Source organism: Aspergillus lentulus (genome assembly GCF_001445615.1).
Source record: "Aspergillus lentulus DNA, contig: Alt12, strain: IFM 54703, whole genome shotgun sequence".
In the NCBI taxonomy this organism is placed as follows: Eukaryota; Fungi; Ascomycota; class Eurotiomycetes; order Eurotiales; family Aspergillaceae; genus Aspergillus; species Aspergillus lentulus.
Genome location: NW_028322115.1, coordinates 2,868,586 through 2,890,862, shown reverse-complemented (window position 1 = coordinate 2,890,862; position 22,277 = coordinate 2,868,586). Strand labels below are relative to the sequence as shown.

At 52.2% G+C, this 22,277-nt stretch overlaps 7 protein-coding genes and 1 non-coding gene across 8 annotated transcripts; 5 read left to right on the top strand and 3 right to left on the bottom strand.

Moving 5' to 3' along the window:
* Window positions 1-645: 645 nt before the first annotated feature.
* rhgB (putative extracellular rhamnogalacturonase) lies at window positions 646-2,404 on the bottom strand (the record flags this gene model as incomplete). Its single annotated transcript, XM_033559586.2, has 4 exons — window positions 646-1,334; window positions 1,407-1,608; window positions 1,661-1,699; window positions 1,769-2,404. 4 exons carry the CDS (start codon window positions 2,402-2,404, stop codon window positions 646-648), a joined length of 1,566 nt encoding a protein of 521 aa, XP_033415477.2.
* Window positions 2,405-4,808: 2,404 nt separating this feature from the next.
* Window positions 4,809-5,237, top strand: ALT_6870 (uncharacterized protein; the record flags this gene model as incomplete). The annotated part of the gene is made up of 1 exon (XM_089600145.1): window positions 4,809-5,237. One exon carries the CDS (start codon window positions 4,809-4,811, stop codon window positions 5,235-5,237), a length of 429 nt encoding a protein of 142 aa, XP_089455607.1.
* Window positions 5,238-6,390: 1,153 nt separating this feature from the next.
* On the top strand, window positions 6,391-7,151 carry ALT_6869 (uncharacterized protein; the record flags this gene model as incomplete). Its single annotated transcript, XM_089600144.1, has 4 exons — window positions 6,391-6,492; window positions 6,556-6,653; window positions 6,715-6,952; window positions 7,053-7,151. 4 exons carry the CDS (start codon window positions 6,391-6,393, stop codon window positions 7,149-7,151), a joined length of 537 nt encoding a protein of 178 aa, XP_089455606.1.
* A 988-nt stretch (window positions 7,152-8,139) lies between these two features.
* Window positions 8,140-10,731, bottom strand: ALT_6868 (alpha-1,2-mannosidase family protein; the record flags this gene model as incomplete). The annotated part of the gene is made up of 5 exons (XM_033559588.2): window positions 8,140-8,596; window positions 8,670-9,436; window positions 9,483-9,916; window positions 9,971-10,512; window positions 10,562-10,731. The coding sequence occupies 5 exons, from the start codon at window positions 10,729-10,731 to the stop codon at window positions 8,140-8,142; spliced, it is 2,370 nt and encodes a 789-aa protein (XP_033415479.2).
* An 846-nt stretch (window positions 10,732-11,577) lies between these two features.
* Window positions 11,578-11,650, top strand: ALT_t134. The gene has a single exon. It is a non-coding gene; the product is annotated as a tRNA-Lys (tRNA).
* A 241-nt stretch (window positions 11,651-11,891) lies between these two features.
* ALT_6867 (putative ABC transporter) lies at window positions 11,892-16,465 on the bottom strand (the record flags this gene model as incomplete). The annotated part of the gene is made up of 3 exons (XM_033559589.2): window positions 11,892-12,902; window positions 12,950-16,123; window positions 16,178-16,465. 3 exons carry the CDS (start codon window positions 16,463-16,465, stop codon window positions 11,892-11,894), a joined length of 4,473 nt encoding a protein of 1,490 aa, XP_033415480.2.
* An 806-nt stretch (window positions 16,466-17,271) lies between these two features.
* ALT_6866 (aromatic alcohol reductase) lies at window positions 17,272-18,310 on the top strand (the record flags this gene model as incomplete). The annotated part of the gene is made up of 3 exons (XM_033559590.2): window positions 17,272-17,304; window positions 17,369-17,779; window positions 17,837-18,310. 3 exons carry the CDS (start codon window positions 17,272-17,274, stop codon window positions 18,308-18,310), a joined length of 918 nt encoding a protein of 305 aa, XP_033415481.2.
* Window positions 18,311-18,900: 590 nt separating this feature from the next.
* On the top strand, window positions 18,901-20,478 carry ALT_6865 (glycoside hydrolase family 43 protein; the record flags this gene model as incomplete). Its single annotated transcript, XM_033559591.1, has 1 exon — window positions 18,901-20,478. One exon carries the CDS (start codon window positions 18,901-18,903, stop codon window positions 20,476-20,478), a length of 1,578 nt encoding a protein of 525 aa, XP_033415482.1.
* Between the last annotated feature and the right edge of the window lie 1,799 nt (window positions 20,479-22,277).

Sequence of the window (22,277 nt, the reverse complement as noted above, 5' to 3'; positions counted from 1 at the left end):
AACGCTTGGACGACCCCTGCATTTTGTTATTAAAGTCAATTGCCACCTACTGATAAGGGACGATGCAATTGATTCGCCTACTAAGGTGGAACAAGCTGTGGCAGCGCACAACCTCCCCTTTCTGTTCCTTGCGGGCCGGTCTGGAGCTCTCCACTTTGCAGCTTGAACCGCCGGACGAGACCCCTCCATGAGACAATGGTCGTACCCGCATCGAGAAAGGCATGATTTGAAGAAACGACGATAAGTCAGCTACATTATTTCCGGACCTCTACAATTATGCACGATCTGTTGCTATGAATGTTGCTTTATGAGCCACTACTCGAATTGGAGCGTGACCCCGCCCTTTGATTCGCGGATGCCCCTATGAGACAAGAGTGGCAACAAATCGCTTAGTGAGGTCTCGCAGACGTGCAGTGACCTCAGTGACTTGGATGTTTTCATCTTCCAAATTTAAACTAGTTGAAAACCTAGCTAATCATGCAGAATGAAAATGAGTCAAACTAATGGAATCTTGTCGAACAGAACTGAACCCGGAGCTCGTCCGGTATGATTAAAATGTTACACAAAAGGCTCTGGAAACGGCATGAAGCTGGAATCGTATCATCGAGCTCAAGATGGGGGATACAATACCATTGAGAGGCAGAATTATGCTGCACTCCCGAAGTGGTGGTGACCATGACGGTGTCTCGATGGTCGATTGCCGCCTGCGGGTACTGGACCAGGATTACCCGAAGGAACAGGACCAGCACTCGCAAGAGCTGGCTGATCAGTTTCCTGTGAAGCGCCCTGCACCACTTGCTCTGACCGGGATGCGGCTGCAGGTGTCTCCACGCTCATGTCAACCGCGCGTGCCTTGGCAGCTTTGGTAGACTGCTTGGACATCAAAGCGCTGTAAGGAGTTGCACCCGGATAGAAAGATGTGGGAATGGTCGGGATCGGAATTGACTTGGTGCTGCCGAAATCAGTCGACAAATCCAAAGGCATCTTCGCCGCCGAATAACCTGACGGAGCACTGCTGACGGTGGTTGTGGCCACTGCATAAGAGGTGTGATGAGATCCTGACTTTAGGCAGAATCCAGAACCATAGGCACTTTGGCACGAGTACCACTGCTTGCTGCCGGTCTCGGTCCACATGGCAAAGTCTTCAATGAGGATGTTATAACAGGGCACTTTGTCAGGACAGATGATCTTGATGGGCCCGCGTTGTGCGCCGTTCGCCTCGGTTCCCTTCCAATTCTTGATCGTAATGTTGCTTAGTTCGACACCGTCTCCTGAGACGGCGCTCATGCTGCTCCAGTAGCTGTCGATGTCCAAGGAGTAAGCGTTGCCGTGACCTATGGCCGTTTTGAATCCTCGGTCAGCCCGCCTGTATGTTGAATGACAAAAGGAAAGTGCTTGCTGCTTACCGATGAAATTCTCGAGAACGACATTCGAAACAGTGCCACTGCCACCATTGCCCTTGATCATCATCATCTGGTTCGAGTTCCAGGTGTAGATGTTCTTGTAGGTGATGTCGCTGATATCCGTGTCTGTTCCAAAGGAGCCCATGCCGCAACCACCGCTCAGGTTACAGTAGATGTTCTCCACGAGGATGTTCTTTGCGGGACTCTAAATTTGCGTTAGCACCACACATACTAGAAGATTTATGTTCCAGTCATACCTTGACCGTTACACATTCGTCCTTGTTCGTCACCTCGACCTATTGATCAATCAGCCTTTGTGATCCAAAGTATCTTGATCGTATCGAGGAATGGAAGCCAATCCTCACATCATGAATCCAGATGTTGGTGCTCCACACATCGAGACCATCCAGTCCGCCATGGTTGCCACCACGAATTGCCATATTATAGACCTCCCCATTGGAGCAAGTGTCGATAGAGAAGTGAAAGGAGGGCGAATCGACGAGAATCAAGTCATGAACCGAGAAGTCCGAGACATCCCACAGTCGAAGTAGACGAGGCCCACTCCAGTTGTTGTCGGCGTGCAACTCATACCCCAGGCCCTGCATAGCACCCGACGACGTGCTGCTGTAGAGCTCAAAGTCGCTGGTATGCTCAATCATGATCATGTTGCCGCCATCCGTGCCGGTCCGGTAGATGACTCCGTCAATCTGCAGCGCCCATGCCTTACCATTTGCCAGCTTGACCCAGGTGGACATGGCATAGTTCCCGGCGGGGATGTACACCAGCCCACCCGACTTACAGGCCGCAAATGCCGCCGCGAGAGGGGGTCCCAGATCGGTCTTCTTGTCTGCTTTTGCTCCATAGTCGAGCACATTGCATGTCTTCTTGGCCGCCTTTGCTGACGCTGAGGTCAGGGGTCCGACAGAGCCGGAGAGTGATGCAGCAACAAAGCTAGGTACCAGCCCTAGAAGGGAGAGCAAAGTAAAGGCGTGAAGACGCATTGTCGCTCAGAGCTTCTCAAAAGCAAAAACGAAAGGAATGTGAGGGCATAAGTGGCAACCTCAAGCCCTGAAGAGCATCTCGGGAGTGCTAAACTACATTTATAGAGCCGACATTGTCTGAAACTCGACTCCAAGTCGGCGCTTCACTGGACTACGCCTCCTGAGTAATCTCCACATCTATAAGGTGAAACTCAGGGGACGGGTGGATATATGGGGATTCGTGGCTTGCTGTGGTTTTGTGTAGCGAATAGATTCCTCCAAATTATTCTTCTGGAAGGCTTCTCACTCTCGATGGTTTCTCCACCGATCAATCAGCGAAGCTTAGGTCTAGACGGAATACCTCCGAATGGGCTGACGCGCGTACCAATGCAACGAAAGGACACGCAGGGTAGAAAGCAGGAGGTGACTAGAAACGGCGGCAGAGGATGGTGACTCGCAGGCAGACTCGCTGATCAGTTGCGACACTCATCTATTTCTTGTTCTGTTGTGTATCTTGCTGCGTTATCGACGTTTCCTACATACGTGGCTTTGCGTTGCTTAATATCTTTGTCATTCTGCGAGTTCTGCTTGGGGTTGAGGAACTACGGCGTTTCCGGGGCATTATTCTTGTTTCAGACGGTGGAGCACCTGCGTAGTGAAACAGCCGTTCAACGGAATTGGATTGTTGGTGTTCTCTAGGAGGGCGTGTGCTTGAACGTCCAAATTCTGATTTCTTGTGGTCGGCGGGTTGACCCCTTTCCAGCGGGTTTTTGCGACATTGTGGCCAAGAACGTCAAAAAATGCCGTAAACCTGAGATGGCAGTAACAAGACAGTATGGCCGTAGCGGCTCCCAATATTATAGGTGGTTTTTTCTTTCTGAAATGATAAGAGTGGGGTTCGTCAAGTGAAGTTTTTTAAACTGTACAGCCTATATAAACTGTACAGTTATAGTGCTGTGCAGCATCCAGGTCACTCGCCTTAACCACTCGGCCATCTCACCTCTTTCATTTTTGAGACATAATAGGTTCATTTCATCCGATCTTCAGCTGTTAAATAACTATATCCGCAGTTAGCCAGCCAGCAGGAATCTCGCTATTGAAGATCATACTCTCTGGCAAAGTAATCAGCCGGCAAGGTTTTGCGGGATATCTGGTAGATTGGCGTAGACGTCTTGTATATTTGAGACACGGAAATAAAAGGATGGCTGTCAGTAGCCATGAGGCTGACAAGATCCGGTTATTGACAATCTACTTTTGGAATAGAGCTATCAAGCATATGGGTGAGCACCATGTTCCGATGAAAGTGACGAGAAGAAAGAGAAGAAGAAGAAAAAGATGAAGGCAGCTGGATTGACAAGCAGTGAATAGGGAAAGGGAGGGTGAGCATGATATTCACTGCTTGATCCGGAAATTTCTGTATCTCTCCAAAACAGTGAAGGTCGACGCGGTGCACCCGCGGAATTCATTGAAGTGGATGAAAGAGGATTGTCTGGGCTATGTGACTGGATCTACTCATTCCGAGAAAGATACACTGGACTCGTGAGGTTTTTCGTCCGCCTCATTATATATGTATGGACTGTCCTAAAGCACAGTCCTCTTCCCATATCTTTAGACCTGAGCTGCAAGCCAAGCAAATGCAGTATGGCCTTCTGCGGCGAGCTAACCCCTCGTCGCAATAAGAAGATTGGCGCAAATAGGGTCCCTTTCAAAGGGAATCCGCAGCTTGCCTGATAAGAAAAGAGGACGAGGAAAACAGGTTTGTCAAATATTTCCTGCTTAGTTCTTTGATTACCTGCAACAAAGGACTAACGGCCAGAAGGAAGAAACAGTCTATTATAAGTACTCTCAATGGCTGCATACGGAATACACTGTTCCAGGCATGCGGACTGCGACCTCTATTAGCAGGGGACGACGTTAGAAAGGTAGGTCGAAATCATATCCGTCTCGGTTGTTGAAGATTGCTAAATGCTTCTAGGACGGGGAAAGGGCACATATACAGTGCCGTTGCCCCCTCCAAAGAAGAAACGCGGTTTCGTAACAGCACTGCCTATGTGCAACGGCACGTATAAATAGTTCCGCGACATGGGAACCTCCCTAAACACATACATGGAGGTATTCATCTGCCATTGAGAACCCTTGATGAACGCTTTGACATCCCTAGCCCAAAACGTGCGGAACTGTCGCAGCACTCGCCGAGTTGCAACCGTCCTTGACCAGATACCATTTCCTCCACTTTCTGGGCGCTCATACCAGTATGATCTTTAGGAAGTCTGGAATCAACAATCCGTGTTGCAAGACGGACTTCTGTGAACAATTTTCGTTGTTGATGATGGCGGAAATGACGGCAGGCATGTACATGTAGGTCTAACCAGGAGGGAAATATCCAATTTACTGACATATACAGAACAAAGAGACAGACATTAAGATGCATGCCACTGAGTCAATCTTCTTCCACGAGTTTTCCGGATGGGAGTCACTAAGGTGGCTTCCATCACCACCAAAACGGATTACTCTACAGCCATCGAACCCTTTTCCGATGATGTCGGGTGCCCTCCTGGGTAAGCGTCGGCGTGAACAAATCGAGGCTTCACCGACTCCCTCGGTGAAGAGAAAGAAGAAGCACCCTCTCGATGGTATCGTTCTTGCTTGGCCTCTTTCGATTTCCGACTTCGAGGATCTGGAACATCTTCGGCTTGTTCGTGGGGATCTGGTACGCTTCAGCGCAGTCGTCAACAATAAGATAGCAAAGCTCGAGGAGTCCCTTCGCCCTGTCGAAGAGGAGGAGGAGGATGATCTTGATCCTAAAGATAAAGCCTATTGGGACGAGCAGCTTGCTAATCTCGACGACCTCTAAGGTGGAGGCGGAGGCTGAGATGGTCGAGCATAGCTCCCGTCGAGGAAAGGCAAAGATTCTGAGATTGTGCTTGTTGCAGGGCGGTCACCTGCAATGACATTTCAGATGGAGACAGTAACTATTTTCGTGAGTGTTTCCCGTCCACACGGTGCTTTTCGTCGACGCTGCTAACATATACGTAGACTGATGAGGTCTATTACTTCTGTAACCCGTCTACGCGCGTGGTGGCTTTCACACTGCATTGCCGCGCCTGCCCCGAGAACAATGAGTCTTCGCGGGCGACTGGGCGAATGACTATCCCGAGGATGGCGAGGAAAATTTACCTCGACTGAGTCACGGAGCGACACGCGGAATGGGACATCAATACACCTGCCAAAGAGGAAGACTTGTCAGACCATTACAATATCCCTGCCACAATCACAACAAATCGGGCTACGTGGCCAGCATCCTGCAAGCACCTTAGTGCAATACTCAAGATCACTGAAGATACAACAGACTTCCCCTGGGGAAAACCCGCCTATGCCTTGCAACAGACCCTAGCCAAAGCTAGTGGTTACACCACGGACGCGATGTACGCAGAGGACGCCATGAAGGCTTTGCGGCATATCAAACGGACTTACTTTAGCACGGCTAATCGGGCGAAGCTTTCACCTAAAAACCTTAATAACTGGCCACTCTCGCCGGGTGCAAACAGATACCTTACCAGAGTCCTCATGAGTATAGGGAGCCACAACTGCAACACACCCTGCATTCATCGAATAAGGGATTTACCAGTGCCCGAGTTACGGTTTTTGTCATAAAGGCTATGCTCAAAGAAAAGCATTGTGGACCTTTGAAAGCTTCAGACTTTTGCTATTGCTTATGGCCTTTTCAATTGTTTCTTGTTTTTTTCTTTTAATTCGGGGGGATACTGTTGCATGTCGGCTCATCACGTGGCTTGATTGCTATATGTTTATCCCGTCGATAGCCAGTACTAAAGGAATAACAACTATCTTCCCCATCATCGGCATTACCATACAAAGGTCCATACCAAAATGATTACTGGCTCCTATGCGCTGCCCTGTCCCCTGAGACACTGTATTCGGGAATGTTACCATGAGACAACCTTGGAGACCATAGCCTACTTCCACTAATCCTCCGCCAGGCATTCAAGATGCCCCGTCCCGTTGTGATGTACAATAACGATCTGTCCCGCCTTCTCCAGAGGTTCGGACTCACTCGTCGCACTTCTCTTGCTTCGACCAACAGCGTCTCGGTTGGTCAAGCCATGCTGCTTCGCACCCTGCTCATCACTCTGTTGAAACGTACCCGCCACTAGCACGATCACAGCACGCCCATGTACAACCGCGCCTTTAACCTCTGCGGTTACTTAGCCATTCTGTTCCCAGCAATTTGCCGCGCCGCCCCGAGACCTAGGTCAGGTGGTAATGACGCCGAGATGGACTGGTTTGCTGAGTACCAACGTCTTGCTGGCCAGGCTACGCTCCCCGACCCCCCGCCGTACCTTGGAAATCCTTGCTCTTATCGACCAGCTAAAACGCCGCGTCCACGAAGCCAATGCCATTGCTCTATTCGCTGCCTTCGGTCTACCTTATAATGCGAACATGACTCATCTTGCTGCCCTGGATATGATCTCTCTGGAGACTTTCCATGATGGGGGCAAGTGCGCTCTTCTGGTGAACAGTCTACGGATTCAACCAGTCGCCTGTGTAGTGGTACAACCTCATGCATCCTACTTTCAATTTACAGAAGTTTCGGATTGCCAGCTGCACCGTCTGATGGGCACGACGCAATGCCGTGCTGGCAACAAATTAGTGCGCTACTGCAGCTTACCTGCTGGACGCCGTCACCAACTCGCACGCGATGTCGTGTTTACAGGAGAAGCCTTCGAAGATGCAGGACATCCAGCTTTGAGCTGCCGAGGAATTGGAGTTCCGACTCGCCAGACCATCCAAGTACATTTTCTGGTGCTGGGGCAAGCACACATGTATCCATTGTGAACACGGCGGCTAGATACTGCATGCACTGCAGATTGACTCTTATACATCTTATCCACCTGCTCATACCTCCATACGACTTCTACAATCTCAATTACGAAGCACGGCCTATGAAACATGCCACCGCAATTACAGTCGCTGATTCAATACCGGACCTCTGGGCAAAAGACCAAACTGAACCAGGACGTTCTCGATGGCCAGCCAGCCTTTGCCATTGGCCTTGATATACCAGCGTGTCAGAGATTCTGCCTTGACTCAGTCAGCCCTACGTTGTTGCAGATATTACCATTGTGTTGTTGCCCAGGTCATGCGGATTGCCCGTGCTACCTTTGGTCAGGAGCCAATGGCGACTGACATCCAAGTCATAGCAGAGGATCTTCAATGGGAGGCTGAGATAATCACCTAGTGGTCATTCAGAGTGTGGAACACCTCTCGGTCTATGTATACTGCACTTTGCAGCGTCAGTCAGGGGTATCTAGAGGAGGAAGGGGATTCATGTACCTAAAATTTAGACCTCAAGGTCCTGTCTCCTGTAGACGGAACCAGGCTGAACAACAGAAGGCCTGGGTCTTATTCCAGGAACACTCAATCTCCCGGTGGATAGAATGCAACAATACGGCGAAGGTCCTCACGCAGCTGGCGGCGCAGCTATACGACCTAATCAACATGACCCCGTAAGGCTGGAAGGACAGAAGCATGGATTGATCTTGACGTCAGGAATTGTGGCTCATTACTTTGTCTTGTAATGATTCTCATTTCAACGAAATACAAAGTGCCCTACATGGCGAGAACATGGTCAGTACATCACTAGACGTCACATTGGCTCCACGGTATATCGACAAATTCTCTATGTACACTATGCTATCTGTTCATCTGTCATAAAAATTCACTCACCGGCCTGCCGGTTACGACGCAGGGCTGGGAGGCAGCTCCCCGGTGAACCAGTCACTCGGGCTCTCTCCCAGCTCAAACTCGAGCGTCCCTCCATTCTCAAAGACATCACTCCATGTCAGCCAATTCTTCCGCCACTGTTTCCCATTAACCTTGAGACTCTGCACATAAATCTTGCTGTCACCGTTGCCATCACCGCCGGTTGCAGTGACACGCAGCTTTTTCCCACCACCGAGATCGATAACCAGAGACTCAAACCACGGCGAGTGGATGAGGAAGGTCGTCTGCCCTGTAATCGGATACAGCCCGATCATGTTCCAGAGCAGCCAAGTCTGCATGGCCCCAGCGTCGCTGTTACCAGGTAGCCCTGCGACGCCCGTATTGAAATACTTCTTGGCGACCTTGCGGGACTGCGCGACGGAGAGATCCTGGCGGTTCACGTAGTTGTATAGGTATGGGATGTTGAACATACTAGCTTGTCAGCAACCTTTGTACTCTGGACCAAAAGCAGAAGCAGAAGCAGTAGCAGAAGACGATGACTTACGGCTCGTTCGTAGGATCAAAGATCATCCCACTGGACCCGCTCGCTCCCTCCGTGAACATGGTATCCAGCCGATCGACAACCGTTTTCTCGCCTCCCATCCGCCCAACCGTCTCCTTCATATCGTGCACGCTCGCCCACGAGTACGCCCACGAACTCGCCTCGTAGTACGGATCCCCCCAGTACCCGCTGTCCGCCAGGGGGTCCGTCTCCAGAAAGCCGCTCGTGTCACGAGGCACCACAAACCCCGAGAATCCCAGCGACGTCTGCTCTGGATTCCAGTGGTTGCGCCAGTTCCGCGAGCGGTTGAGATACTTCTCCGCGTCGGCTTGCTTCTTTAGTCCTGATGCGACTTGGTACACCCCAAAGTCGTTACAGGCGTACTCGACTGCGCGCGTCACGGCGCGGGTGTACTTTGGCGTGATGAACCCCAGACTGATCCAGTCGGGGAGCGCGCCGCGGCCTTCTTTTGTGGAGGAGTCGGGGGCCATGGGGTCGATGGGATCGTTGGGGGGCGCGACCTCGGCGTCTTCCACTAGGGCTTTGTACCCGTCTTCCCAGTTGACGGAGCCGCGGACGCCCTTGACGTAGGCGTCGGCGAGGATGTTGTCGGCGTTGGAGCCGCCCTGGGTGCGGCCGTTGTAGTTGGAGGAGCGGGCGTCGGGGAGGTAGCCTTCAAACCGCCAGATGTCGATTAGGGAGCGGATTTGCTCTTCGTAGGCGGTGGGTTGGAGGACTTGCATGAGGGCTGTGGAGCAGCGGAAGAGGTCCTACTTCATTAGTTTGGTGTTGCATGTAAGGAAAGGGAAGGAATACCCAGTATGTGAAGATATCTTGGTAATAGGGCTCTGAGGACGTCCAGCTGGGGTTCTCGCCTGTCTGGTTGGTGGGGATGAGGTGCATAAAGTACAGCGAGGTGTAGAGCAGCTCGAGGCTGGTGGCGTTGGTGTTGGTGGTGGTCACCTTGGACAAGACGGTGGTGTTCCACTCGGCCTTGGTGGCGTCAACAACAGAGGTGAACTCTGTCCCGTGGGGAATCTCATCCTGGACATGCTTGCAGGCTTTCTGCGTGGAGATCCAGGATATCCCAACGCGAGACGTCACCACGTCGTCCTGAAACGTGAACAGTCCTCCGACACGAGTCGACCCCGAGGTCGAGGACGCAAAGCCGCTCCCCTGCTTGACACTGCCCTGCGCATCCGTCCCAATATACGTCGCGTTGCTGACCGGCTCAGCATCAAAGTAACCACCTGCAATGCAACCATTAGCAAGCATCCAAGCAACCCGTCAAACACGCAACTAACAAAAGTAAATAGCCCAATCCGGCGACCGATTCCACCCATTATCATACACCCCATGGCCCTCATAATGCCCATCGGCAAAAATTGTCAAATTCCCGCCCTTGTACCCCTGTCCAAGCCCCTGCCCCCGAAACGACGGCAGAACATGGGACACATCCACAAGGACATTCCCCGTCTTCCCAGCCGGGAACGTATACCGATACATGCCCGCCCGCGCGGACGCAGCCAGTTCAACAGTCACACCATCCGCCGTGCGCGCGCGGTAGTGTCCCACCTCTGCCTCGTCGGCTCCCGCGCGCGCCACCGTCTTATTCGACAGCGGATCGCGCACCTCGCCGACGAGCGGTAACTGCGCGACAGTCCCGTACTTGGGGGCCCCGCCGGTGCCTTGCTCGTGCATCATGCTGAAGCCTGAGAAGGCGCCGGTGGGCAGGTAGCCCGAGTAGGCGTCTGTGCCGGGGTTGAGCAGGTCCGGGCCGAGCTTGACCATGCCGAAGGGGCGGGCGACGCCGGGGAAGTTGTTCCCGCCATTTTGGGTGCCGGTGCTGTGGTTGCATTAGCATCTGCCGCGAATTTCTGGGAGGGGCAGCTTACAAGAGGTTAACGTGGGATGTGAGGTCGGTGGCTTTGACGGCGGGATGTAACAGGGTTACGACTAGGAGGACGCTCAGGCAGGGCATGGTCAGTAACGCCGCTACTATTGCAGATAGGATAAGTGAGCGAAGACGAGGCCTGGCGGGGGGAGAGTCAGTATTGCTTTTCATGAATACAATGGGTGTAGTCTTGCCTCTGTGTCCGTCCGTTGGCGTCTCTGGTATAAATCTACGAACAGTCTACTCAAGGGAATGGATAGTCTACCACACGACCATGGATCATGGTTCTAAACATATAAGCAAGACAAACGAGTGACCGGGTTCCCCTCAATTGCTGGCGGAGTAAACCGCTACAGGGATAAACCGCGACAGCAGTAAGCAATGAATGAATGGACGGATGGTGGACATCCAAAGAAAAGATGTGTTAGGCGACCAGTGGAGGCATGAGGACTCGACACATGCGACAGATTGTAAGCACTAGACGCGAGACTAGAAAAGTGGACTGGCAGGCTGCAGGGTTTAGACTCCTTTTAGGCTCCATCCTGAGTCCCTAGACCCTTGACTAGACCAGAAAATAGATAGACTAGAAGTAAGGGATCGACGTGGATTCTTGACTGACTACCTATCATTTGGCAATCAATATATGACCAATCACAATACACATTCCTCAATAGTGCATCTGATCAATATACCAGGGCTCATCTGCTCATACTTGAAGATGACTGCAAAGAATGCAGCATTTCTTCAGTCATTATCACGATTTTACCCCTGAGTCCGACACATGGCCAACCGAACCATGGATATAAACATCAGCCAATCCAGTCACAAGGCTGGGAGGCGCACATGCGGGTGTCCAGAAAATCAGCCACTGCAGTACCTAGACTAAGCCCTAAGTTGTACCAGGGGCACAACCAGAGCAAATGATCCGCCCACATGCTAGGCAACCATTCTCCTGATTGGTTGTGTAATATAGTCCACCTGATCAGGCAAGAAAAGCAGATCCGCAGATATCAGCTCGCCGGGCTAGCTCAATCGGTAGAGCGTGAGACTCTTAATCTCAAGGTTGCGGGTTCGACCCCCGCGTTCGGCTTCTTTTTTGATTTTTTATTCATGGTCTGTCTGTCTATTCAACTGTCTGTATTTCGAATTGTATCAGTTTTTTGTCTTTTGAGCAATTAACCACACAGTCTTAGTTTTTTGTATGATGCCCTGGCCATCCAAGCTACCACTGACTGGAATCAGCGGTTGAAGCAAAGATGCCAAGGTCGTTTGTTGTAGGTAAAACAAGTCGGAATCAATGCTTTTAGACGTCTTCGAGCTTTGTATCTATTCTATACTGTATCCTGGATCATGCCCTCAATCACCATCCTCTCACCACTCTCCGCCACCAACCCCCGGAAAACCCCATTCTCAATCATGACCAGCTCCCCCGGTGACCCCATCTCCACCACTCTCCCCCCATCCAGAACAATAATCCTATCAAAGTCCGCAATCGTCGAGAGCCTATGAGCAATAACCAGCAACGTACACCCACGAACCACCTGGCGTAGCGTGCGCTGGATCCGAATATCCGACTCCATATCGATCGACGCCGTGGCCTCGTCCATGATCAGGATCTTGGGCCGCGAGACCAGCGCACGCGCCAGACAGAGTAATTGCTTTTGGCCTTGCGAGAGGTTCCGTCCTCCTTCTATGATAGTCGCATCGAGAGAGAATCCGTCTTTGTAATCTCCTGACGCACCGTCTTCGCACCGGAGCAGCCCAACTTCTCTCAGAGCGTCTAGCAACTCGCTATCATCATGCTGGCCAAACGGATCCAGAACCTCGCGCACCGTACCCGCAAACACAACCGGGTCCTGCGGGATGATGCCAACCCGCGAGCGGAGATCATGGAGTCGCACCTGCGCGATATCGATCCCGTCGATGTGGATGGACCCCGACCGCGCGTCCAGGCAGCGGAGGAGCGCCAGGGCGAGCGAGGATTTACCCGCTCCCGTCCGACCCACGATACCGACGCGTTCGCCGGGGCGCAAGGCGAAGGTCAGGTCCTGCAGGACAGGTGGGAGGTCTGGCCCGTAGCTGACACAGAGATCGGTAACCTCTATCTCGCCGTTGCTGGGCCAGTATACGGGCACGGGGATGCCGGACTGGGGTTCCTGGTCGAGCTGCGTGTACTCGACTATGCGCTCGGCGGCGTTGGCGTCGAGTTCGAGCTTGGTGTACTGCGAGAGGAGCCAGGAGATGTGATCGGAGAGTTCGAGGGCGAAGCTGAGGGCGAATCCGGCGAGGGGGGCGTCTAGGGTGCGGATGGTGACGAAAGTGATTGTCACGGACGCGACGAACTAGATAGTTAGCATTGGCAGTTGTGGGATGAGGGGGAGGGAAGTACAATTGCGCCGACCATGCTCATCCAGAACGACATCCAGCAGGAGAATAGCCGTTTGTGCCAGAGGGCCTGGCAGTGTACGTCGATCAGATCGTACATTCGCTTCAGGTATGCCTTTTCTCTCCCGAATGCACGGATAGTAGGTAGCCCGGTGAGCAAAGACCCGACCAGCTCGAAGATGGGCGACCGAGCGGTACTTTCCAGTCGTTTTGCCTCGCGCGCACCGGTGACATAGAAGAAGGCGACTGCCCACGACGCCAACAGTGTCAGCAGGCCAAGTCCGACGATAAGAGGAGAAGTCACCGAAGCTGCAACAATGACGCCGAGGATCATGATGCCGCTATGCAGGAGATACGAGAGATCAAGAGCAAGGTCCGAGTCGAAGGTGCTGAAATCTGACGTGAACCGGTTCAGAATCTGGCCAACCGGCGTCATATCGAGGAAACGAAGAGGGGCCCTGAGGATGGTCTGGGCAAACTGTTCGAACATCACTTTGGAAGCTTTAATGGAGCCACTGAGGATGATCTGGATCCGGATGATGTCCAGGATCCACGAGGCGAATGCCAAGCCGAAATAAATCGAGCTATAGTAGACAAGGCGATGGTCCAAATGCAGTCCGCCAGTCCTGATATCTGGATGATCACCAGACTGTGTGAGGATCGATCGTGGAGGACTTTCATTGTATGCCCTGGTCCAAACGGAAACCCAGTAAGGAGCTGCCAGGTTCAGTACCAGAGTCAAGACGCAAAGAACGATGACGAGAATCCAGCGAGGGTAGCCGCCGGAGGCTCTCACATAAGCCTTGTATACCTCTGCTCTGACCACGCCACGCTCTCGCTTCTCTTCCTCGTAGTACTTCTTGGGCTGGGTGTCTGACTCCGTCGGACCTGCGTTTATTCGCTGGCCAGTCTTCAGTGGCGTAGGTTCGCTATCCGACGCGTCTGACGTGCTGTCATCAAGTCTTTGTTCGGGAGTTTCTTGGACAAGACTGGACGGATGCCCTGCTTGCACAACGCTGCCATTCTCCAGCCTCACCAAGTACGCGGCCCCTCCCAGACACAGTCGAACATGGTGCGTCGCCAAGACTCTTGTTCTCCCTTTCGCCAGAGCCCCAGTCAAAGCATGGTCATACAGATGCCGTCCAACATTAGAATCAACAGCACTAAATATATCGTCCAAAACGAGAATACTAGCACGACTGTATAGCGCCCTCGCCAACGCGAGACGCCACTTCTGCCCCCCGCTAAGATTGATTCCATCAGCGCCGATATCAGTTCTATCTCCGTCAGGAAACCACTGCAGATCGTGCGAGAGCGCGCAGGCGTGAATCACCTTCTCATATCGCTCCCGGTCGAACGGCAGCCCGAACAAGATGGCATCACGGACCGTCGCGTTCTCGATCCACGGATCCTGCGAGACATATGCAACTAGGCCATCCACTATCCAGTCTTCCTCGCCGGCTGGGCAGTTGGCGGCTGATGCGCGAGGCACGACTGCAGTCCCCTTTACGATGTCTGCTTCGCCGATGAGTGCTTGAAGAAGTAGGGATTTGCCAGCGCCGCTCCGTCCTGAGATGATAGTGAGCTCCCGCGGAGGAAAGTCAAGATTGAGACCCTTCAGCTGGAATTGCCCTGCTGTATCTTCTGACGCAACGGACGGCCATGCAATGGTAGCGTCGCGGAAGGAGATAGCGTCACCGTCACCCGGTGCTCTCTTGTCCTCGTGTTCTGCCAGATCTAGGAAGCCCTCGATTCGCCGAATGCTGACCCTGGCATCTAGTAGATCGGTAAACATCTCCGGGAACATGCTGAGCACGCTCTGTAAATTCTCAAAGAGCGACAAGGCTGTAAACGCAACTGAAACAGCAATGGAACCGTTCAGGTAGATATGTGTCGCGATCGAGAGACAGCTCATGCACAGCGGACCCAGCGTCCAGACGGCTGTTAGGTAGACGTCGAGCTGGAAGACAGTGTGCTGGTTATGCAGTTCTTTTTCACGCAGCCCCAGAATCTTGTCGTACCATTGGCTTTCGAGCGCGCTGAACTTGATCTGCCGCATGCCGCGCATCAAGACCGTCAGAGTCGCGGATTTGTCGTCCCGGCGGTCCATGAGGGCTTGTTCCTGTTCACTGTACCGATTCGTCAAATAGTAGTAGAAAGGTATGAGAAGGACAGGAATAGCGCAACCAGCCGCTATGGGTTTCCATCCCATTAGGTATACGAGGAAGACGATGGCGATGCCGAGTTCAAGTATGCAGTCGAGGAGCAGATGGCTGTAGGCGACGAAATCGGAGACTCTTTCCACGTCTACTCCGAGGAGATTGAGAACAGAGTGCTTTGTTCTGGGTGGAGCATCGTCATCGTCATCATCGTCGCTCGCAGCATCATCATCCTCGCTATCGCCGGCGGATATCACTGCATCCTTCAAGCTCATGGCTTTCTTGGAAATGACTGCAAGCAGCTGTTGATTGATCGGCAGAGAAAGCTTCATATCAGCCACAAAGTCTCTCAGGGATATGGACCACGAGGTGACCACCATCGAAAGCCCAAGACCCAGGGCAGCCAACCATAGTTGCAACTGATTGCCTGCTCCCGCATCACGGTCCTCAAAGAGGCGAAGGATGGTAAGGAGGAGGAAGTGAGGGAGGAAGTTGACAGCATTGGCGACGAGCTGCAAGATCACCTGAAAGGTAATCTCTGCCCAGTACAGCTTAAGCCACCTCCTCCATCGCGCTGAGGCTGAGCTGACTGCAAAGAAGGAGTCGGAGAGCGTCTTCGCACGAACGTCGTCTCCAATGACTGGGAGGTCATCAATGTTGAGTCTTTTATTCTTCGCCGCGATGGAAAGGGTTCTGTACGCCCAGGAAAAGGTGTATCTGTTTAGGAACGAGACAGATTTCTGCGAATCGACTGGACGGCCGTTGCGGTAGAGCGTAGGTCCTCTTGGGAAGGCGAGGTTCACGAAGACGAGAATGACAGCGGCGACCAGTTGAACGATGCTCGATGCATCTCGGGAAGTCAATTCGAAATCAGGTTTGCTGTGCAACGACGAAGCATATGGCCAGGCTATACAGACGCCTACGGCCAGACTCGCCAAGGCGCTGTAGTAGCCTAGGCGATATCTGGCTTCTGGATCCCGACGGCTTATTAGAACCAATTCTTGGACTAGGATCATAATCTGCAAACATGGTCATCTCTAGAGCTCGAAGCGCTCAGCAGCGTTGCCTCTTACCCATGTCGCAAAATAAAGGGCCCTTGAAGCAAGCACTGGTTGGATGCTTAGGCATGACCAGAGCGCCGCAATGGTGGCCGCTACTGCCACCACAACTAGAGTGACGCGCTGCCAGACTGATCGTGGCGACTTGGCACTGGTAACAGACTCATCGTCGTTGCTCGACTCGAGTAATCTGTATTGTTTCTCGCTTCCGCAGTCCCTGACAAGCTGTCGGGCATGAGGGATCGATAGGAGCAAGATTGCTGACACCCCTACGGAGGGGATGGGGAGGGTCGACAGAGACATGGACGTGAGACTGACGATTCATTTTGAGAATTTGCAGGAGAATCGAGTCGACAAAAGTCAAATATGAACCAAAGGTCTGTCGAGATGGGTACTCCTGATGAGTCAAGATCTGATCTGACCATTTCAGGCATCAGGATTACTGCAGGGATCAGATTGTCGGGCACCCGATTAGGACATGCTCTGCGTCTCAAAGCCAAGGGTGAGCAAATTTTAAACGTGCATACTCGTTGAAATTCTGCTGAAGAAGTATGCAGATAATATTGGTGTCATATTTGTAATTGTCACGCTGCATGCGTGTAGGCAGACGTCGCTCATAGGAGCAGATTGCTGCAGACAACAGCCATTTTTTGACGTTTATTTGATATTTCTGTGGTGTTCCGAAATTCGGCCAAGGATTTAAGCTCAGGTATTTTTAAATAAGAATATTGGTTTGGCTTGTATTTAGTTTAACTACTAGTAGAGGCCCTGCATTAAGCTGATGAAGCTTAGGGGGACGGTACCCTATATGTTGGGACATCTGGAATCTTCCACTGCCAATTTAGCTACGGGTGAAGAAGACAGACATCTCTGGATGATCTACAGGCCATAAGTGGCTGACCATATAAACTTCATTTTCGAAATGTCCAGAAAGCCGCTCAATATTATTAATAACCGCGAATACGAGGCAATTTGTCAGCATCGGTCCACCTCTATACAGAATATACTTCTCTTATACTTCGTAGACAGCAAACTATATAGGTAGCCTCCTGACAACGGATTTCTTAACTGAAGCCAAGCGCATAAGTTTCTATCAGCTATCTAGTAACATGTCTCCTATCCAGAACGTCACTGTTCTAGGGGTATCGTCCGCCTTTCCCCGTAGCATACATTCCATCACGAACATACTAACGAATACATCGTCAGGCATCCGGAGCCGTCGGGACCCTCCTGGTCGACGCTCTGCTCGCCTCCAGCTTCACCGTCTCAGTGGTCCTCCGTCCCTCATCCAAGGCTACTTTCCCAGCGTCTGTAACCGTCCACCGCGCCAACTATGACGACCTCGTGGCCCTCACTACCGCCTTTCAGGGCCAGGACGCCGTCATCTCAGCCGTGGGGACCTTCGACGCTGGCATCCAGCGCACAGCCATCGACGCCGCAGCCGCCGTGCCCAGCGTCAAGCGGTTCATCCCAAGCGAGTACGGAGGCGATACGTCGCAGCCGGGGCCCGTCAGCTTTGCCCGATTCCCGCAGGCTAAGCGGGAGATTGTCGAGTACCTGGACTCAAAGGAGGGGATAACGTGGACGGCGATTTGCACGGGGTCGTTCATCAATTGGGTCCGTTTCCCTCACTTCCTACAATCAAACTGACACTGATACTGACGACTGATGTAGCTACTTGAGTTGGAAAACGCAGCAATGGGCTGGGACCTATCTGCGCGCAAAGTCAGCATCTTCGATTCTGGCAATCGGCCGTTTGTCGTGAGTACGCTTGGGCAGGTGACGAGGGCGATCATCTCGGTCCTGCAGCATGAGGAGGAGACGAAGAATGCGTATGTGTATGTGAAGTCTTTTGAGGTGACGCAGACTCAGCTCCTGGGGTTGATTGAGCGGTTGTCGGGGACGAAGTTCGAGGTGAAGCATTTGACGACGGAGGAGATTGCGCAGCGGGGAGTGGATCATCTCGAGGAGGGAGACTATGAGCATGGATATCCCGAGGTGGTGACGGCGGTGGCATATGGACCATGGGGGTTCTTAGGGTTTGGAGAGCAAGCAGAGAAGTGGAATGGTGTCCTGGATCTTCCGAAGGAGGACCTCGAGGAGACAGTCAGGGATATCCTGAAGAAGAAGGGATTATTGAAGGAGTAATCTGAGTTAACTGGGATATGATCTTCAGTGCTAATATTCTATTATGGCTTCGTCTACTACCACGGGTTAATATAATACGATCAATACTAACTTCCGTACACAACGAAAGTGGTGGAAATGTCCACTATAGAACTGTGTCTGAACTAGATATCCGGTAAAATGATTCCTACTGCCAGGGTCAAATGGCCTGCTGACATTTCTGTGTTCATAATGCTATCGCAGTGTATCTGTATATCCTTGAGTTCATCAATTCCCCCGCCCCCACCGGAGCTTCCATGACTGCTAAAGCATTACTCTGCATTCTGGTCAACTGCCCACGACAGAGACCTTAGCTAGAATATCCGGCGAATAGGTATATTCCCGAGCAAGCTTAAAACTGCAGCTTTAATTTCCCCTTCAATTAACACCCAACTATCAATCTCCACATTCTCTCCACATTCCCATCCTGAAGAACCGGGGAAAGACTTTTGGCTAATAATCCTCGTATTATTCCTGATGAATTAGGCTATTTCTAGGATGGTAGGGTTATAAACCCGTAGTTCCTGCAGAAAGCTGAGATCGTCAGAGGTGATATTTGAATTGTTCTTGTCATGTTGTACTCCATTGTTGCTCTTTTCTTAGGGCTTGGGCTGATAGCCCAAGCCCAACAGACATTCACCAATCCCGTCATCTATGAAGACTTCCCTGATAATGACATCTTCCTGGGGCCCGATGGAAAGACATTCTACTGGTCTAGCTCCAATTTCCACTACTCTCCCGGCGCCCCAATCCTCCAGTCTACTGATCTGGTGAACTGGGAGCTGATCGGCCATTCCGTGCCAACTCTGGACTTTGGATCCAACTACAACATGGAAAACGGCCAGACAGCCTACAACGGCGGAACCTGGGCCTCCACCTTACGCCATCGCAAGAGCAATGACAAATGGTACTGGATCGGCTGCGTCAACTTCTGGACTACGTACGTCTACACAGCCCCGGACGTCAAGGGCCCCTGGAAGCAATCCGCTAGCTTCCAACCCTGCTTCTACGACTGCGGGCTCTTGATCGACGATGACGACACAATGTATGTGGCCTACGGGAGCAATAACGTCTCTGTTGCCCAGCTTGCTCCGGACGGGTTGAGCGTCGTCAGGACGCAGCAGGTCTTCAGCTACCCGTCCGAGTGCCCGGGGGGAATCGAGGGGAACCGCATGTACAAGATCAATGGCCTGTATTACATTCTCGACGACTGCCCCGCGAACGGGATCACCGAGGTCTGGAAGGCCTCCAGCCCGTTTGGGCCTTATGAACGGAAGATCCTCAGCAACAACACTCCCTCTCCCGTTCCTGGCTCCGGCGCACCCGTCCAAGGCAGTCTCATCGAGACGCCAAACGGGCAGTGGTACTTTATGTCGTTTGCGTGGGCATATCCTCTCGGCCGACTACCGGTTCTTGCCCCGGTAACATGGGGATCGGACGGCTTCCCCAGCCTCCAGACAGTGAACAACGCCTGGGGCAAGTCCTACCCGTACCCCCTTCCCAAGAACAACAGCGTGCCGTCGTGGATCGGCGGCGACCAGTTCTGGGGCAACTCACTGGGCCCAATGTGGGAGTGGAACCACAACCCCGACACGACCAAATTCGCCTTTAACTCTCCCGGCCTGACGCTGCAGGCAGCAACCGTCACCAATGACCTGTACCACGCGCGAAACACCCTCACCCATCGACCCCATGGCCAGTTCCCAGTAGGGACGCTCCTGCTTGACTTCACCAACATGGCCGACGGCGACCAATGCGGGCTAGCCGTCTTCAAAGACCAAAGCGCCTGGATTGGGGTCGTGCGCAGTGGTAACAGCTACACGGTGACTGCCGTGCAAGGGCTCACGCAGGATGCCAGCAATAACTGGGCCACGAAGAGTACTGGGACCGTGGTCGGGAGTGCGCCTATTTCAGCACGCCAGATCTACCTCCAGATTCGGATGGATGCGCGCGCGGACGGTTCGAAGCAGTCGACGTTCTATTATAGTGTTGAAGGGAACACATACTCTCAGCTTGGTGGTGCGTTTACTTCTGATAGTGGCTGGCAATATTTTATGGGATACCGGTTCGCCATATTCAACTTTGCTACCAAGGCTTTGGGAGGTTCGGTTAAGGTTCTCGGTTTTACGAGCTGGACCAGTGGGAATTAGTAGTAGTATATCCTTTGCTATTCTACAGGAGATGTCAAGATCACCCGTCATTTTGTAAAGGGCAGACGTTGCGTGGATGGTATCGTTCCTGATGGCTCGTTGCCGGTCATATGAACCTACGAGCTTAGGGCTGATTAGCTGAGATGTCAGCATGAATCATGATCCTCCTGATGTCATGACAAATGCTTAGCTGGCCCTCTTGCAAGAAGGCCATCCTCTCATCGCTTCTTCTATAGTTCATAGTTGTTAGCGGCTTGGTGCAGACAGCACAACACGCCCGAGTGGACGGAATCCCATATGGCCTGGTGCGGGTCTCTTTCGGGGTTCCTGGTGATCGGAAGGACGTTCGCATGCTGCTTCGACTACGGGATTCCTCTGTACAGCCCGATCAGTACAAAGCATGGCATCCGCCGGTCGTTTTCAGCCCCTCCCCGGTGGACTGATGTTTATCGATCCTTCTTCATCAAAATAACACCTCGCTGGCTGACGAGCAAGGATAGTTATGAGGAAGCCCTCCAATACCTAGCTTACATCCGGAACAAACGTGTGAACCACGCGGAAGTACAGAAAGAGACGACTGAGATCAGAACGTCCATTGAAGACGAGCTGGCAGCGACAGAGGGCTCACCTGGAAGGAATTTCTGGAAACAAATAACCGGAATTGGTTTCTCTTCGCCGTGTGCTCATATTCTGGCAGTAGTTCAGCGGCACAGATTCAATCGGGTACATGCTCCTCAGACAATTTCGGACGATTGGCCAGAGTGCGACAAGTTCATTCCTCTTTGTTTCGTCGTCTATGGAACAGTCAGATTGTCGCCACAGCGATTTTCTTGTTCACTGGGTCGACTGATGGGGCTGATGCCAAGTCTCTGGCGTTGCTGCCTGCATGGCGACCGCGATGACTCATTTGGTCTGTCTTAGACACGCATGCGCCAGATCCAAACGCCTCAGGGGTATCGCAGGCCTCAATCGCCGTGGTCGTCATCGGCTATTCGGCCTGGAGACCTGTCCATTGGACTATATTGGCGAGGTAAGATGACCTCTGCATGTTTCTGTTGTTCAAGCGCATATGCTGTCCCCGACCGACTTTGTGTATACGGCGTTGATCTCGGAGCCACGAGTACTGTCAATGGCTTTCATTTTGTCGTAACCGAGGTTAGGAAAAGCTGCAAGGCAACCCAAAAAAGAAAACATTTACCTTATGATTCAGAGCAATTTCGCAAACGCAGTAGTCGGCCGAGACAGAACGTTCCACGAGGAAGGTCTTATGATGGGACCATATACGACCTTCCTAGCTAGGCCCAATGTGGATACAATCTGTGAGTCAGGGTTGACGATTGCCAGTTTTCTTTTCTTCCAGGAAAGTAGTTTGGACTTGTTTCGAATTGCACAGTATTGGATGATTCTTTTGAGCCGTTACCATACCCCATGCAATAGGAAGCTGGGTTGCCGCTTGGCTACATGAAGGTGTTGACGCTACCCTAGTAATTGTGGAGAAGATACGATCTGCTTGGGAGGACGCTGCATCGAACGTTTGATGTAATAATTCCCCTGGCGCAAGGAATGCCGCATACTTCAAATAGAAGAAACATCACGTTCCTAGAGAGCCTTGGTTCTTCGAGACGTCTCGTCACAGATTGAAACTTGTTATCACCGCGGTTGGGTTTTGAACTACTGCATGGAATGAACGTGACATTCTGACTCAGCGACAACATACGCAGTTACACCCCTTGAAGTAGGACGAGCGATACTTAGCCCCCTGTTATCTGCCCGATACGGTAGTCGGCACAACCTGGAGA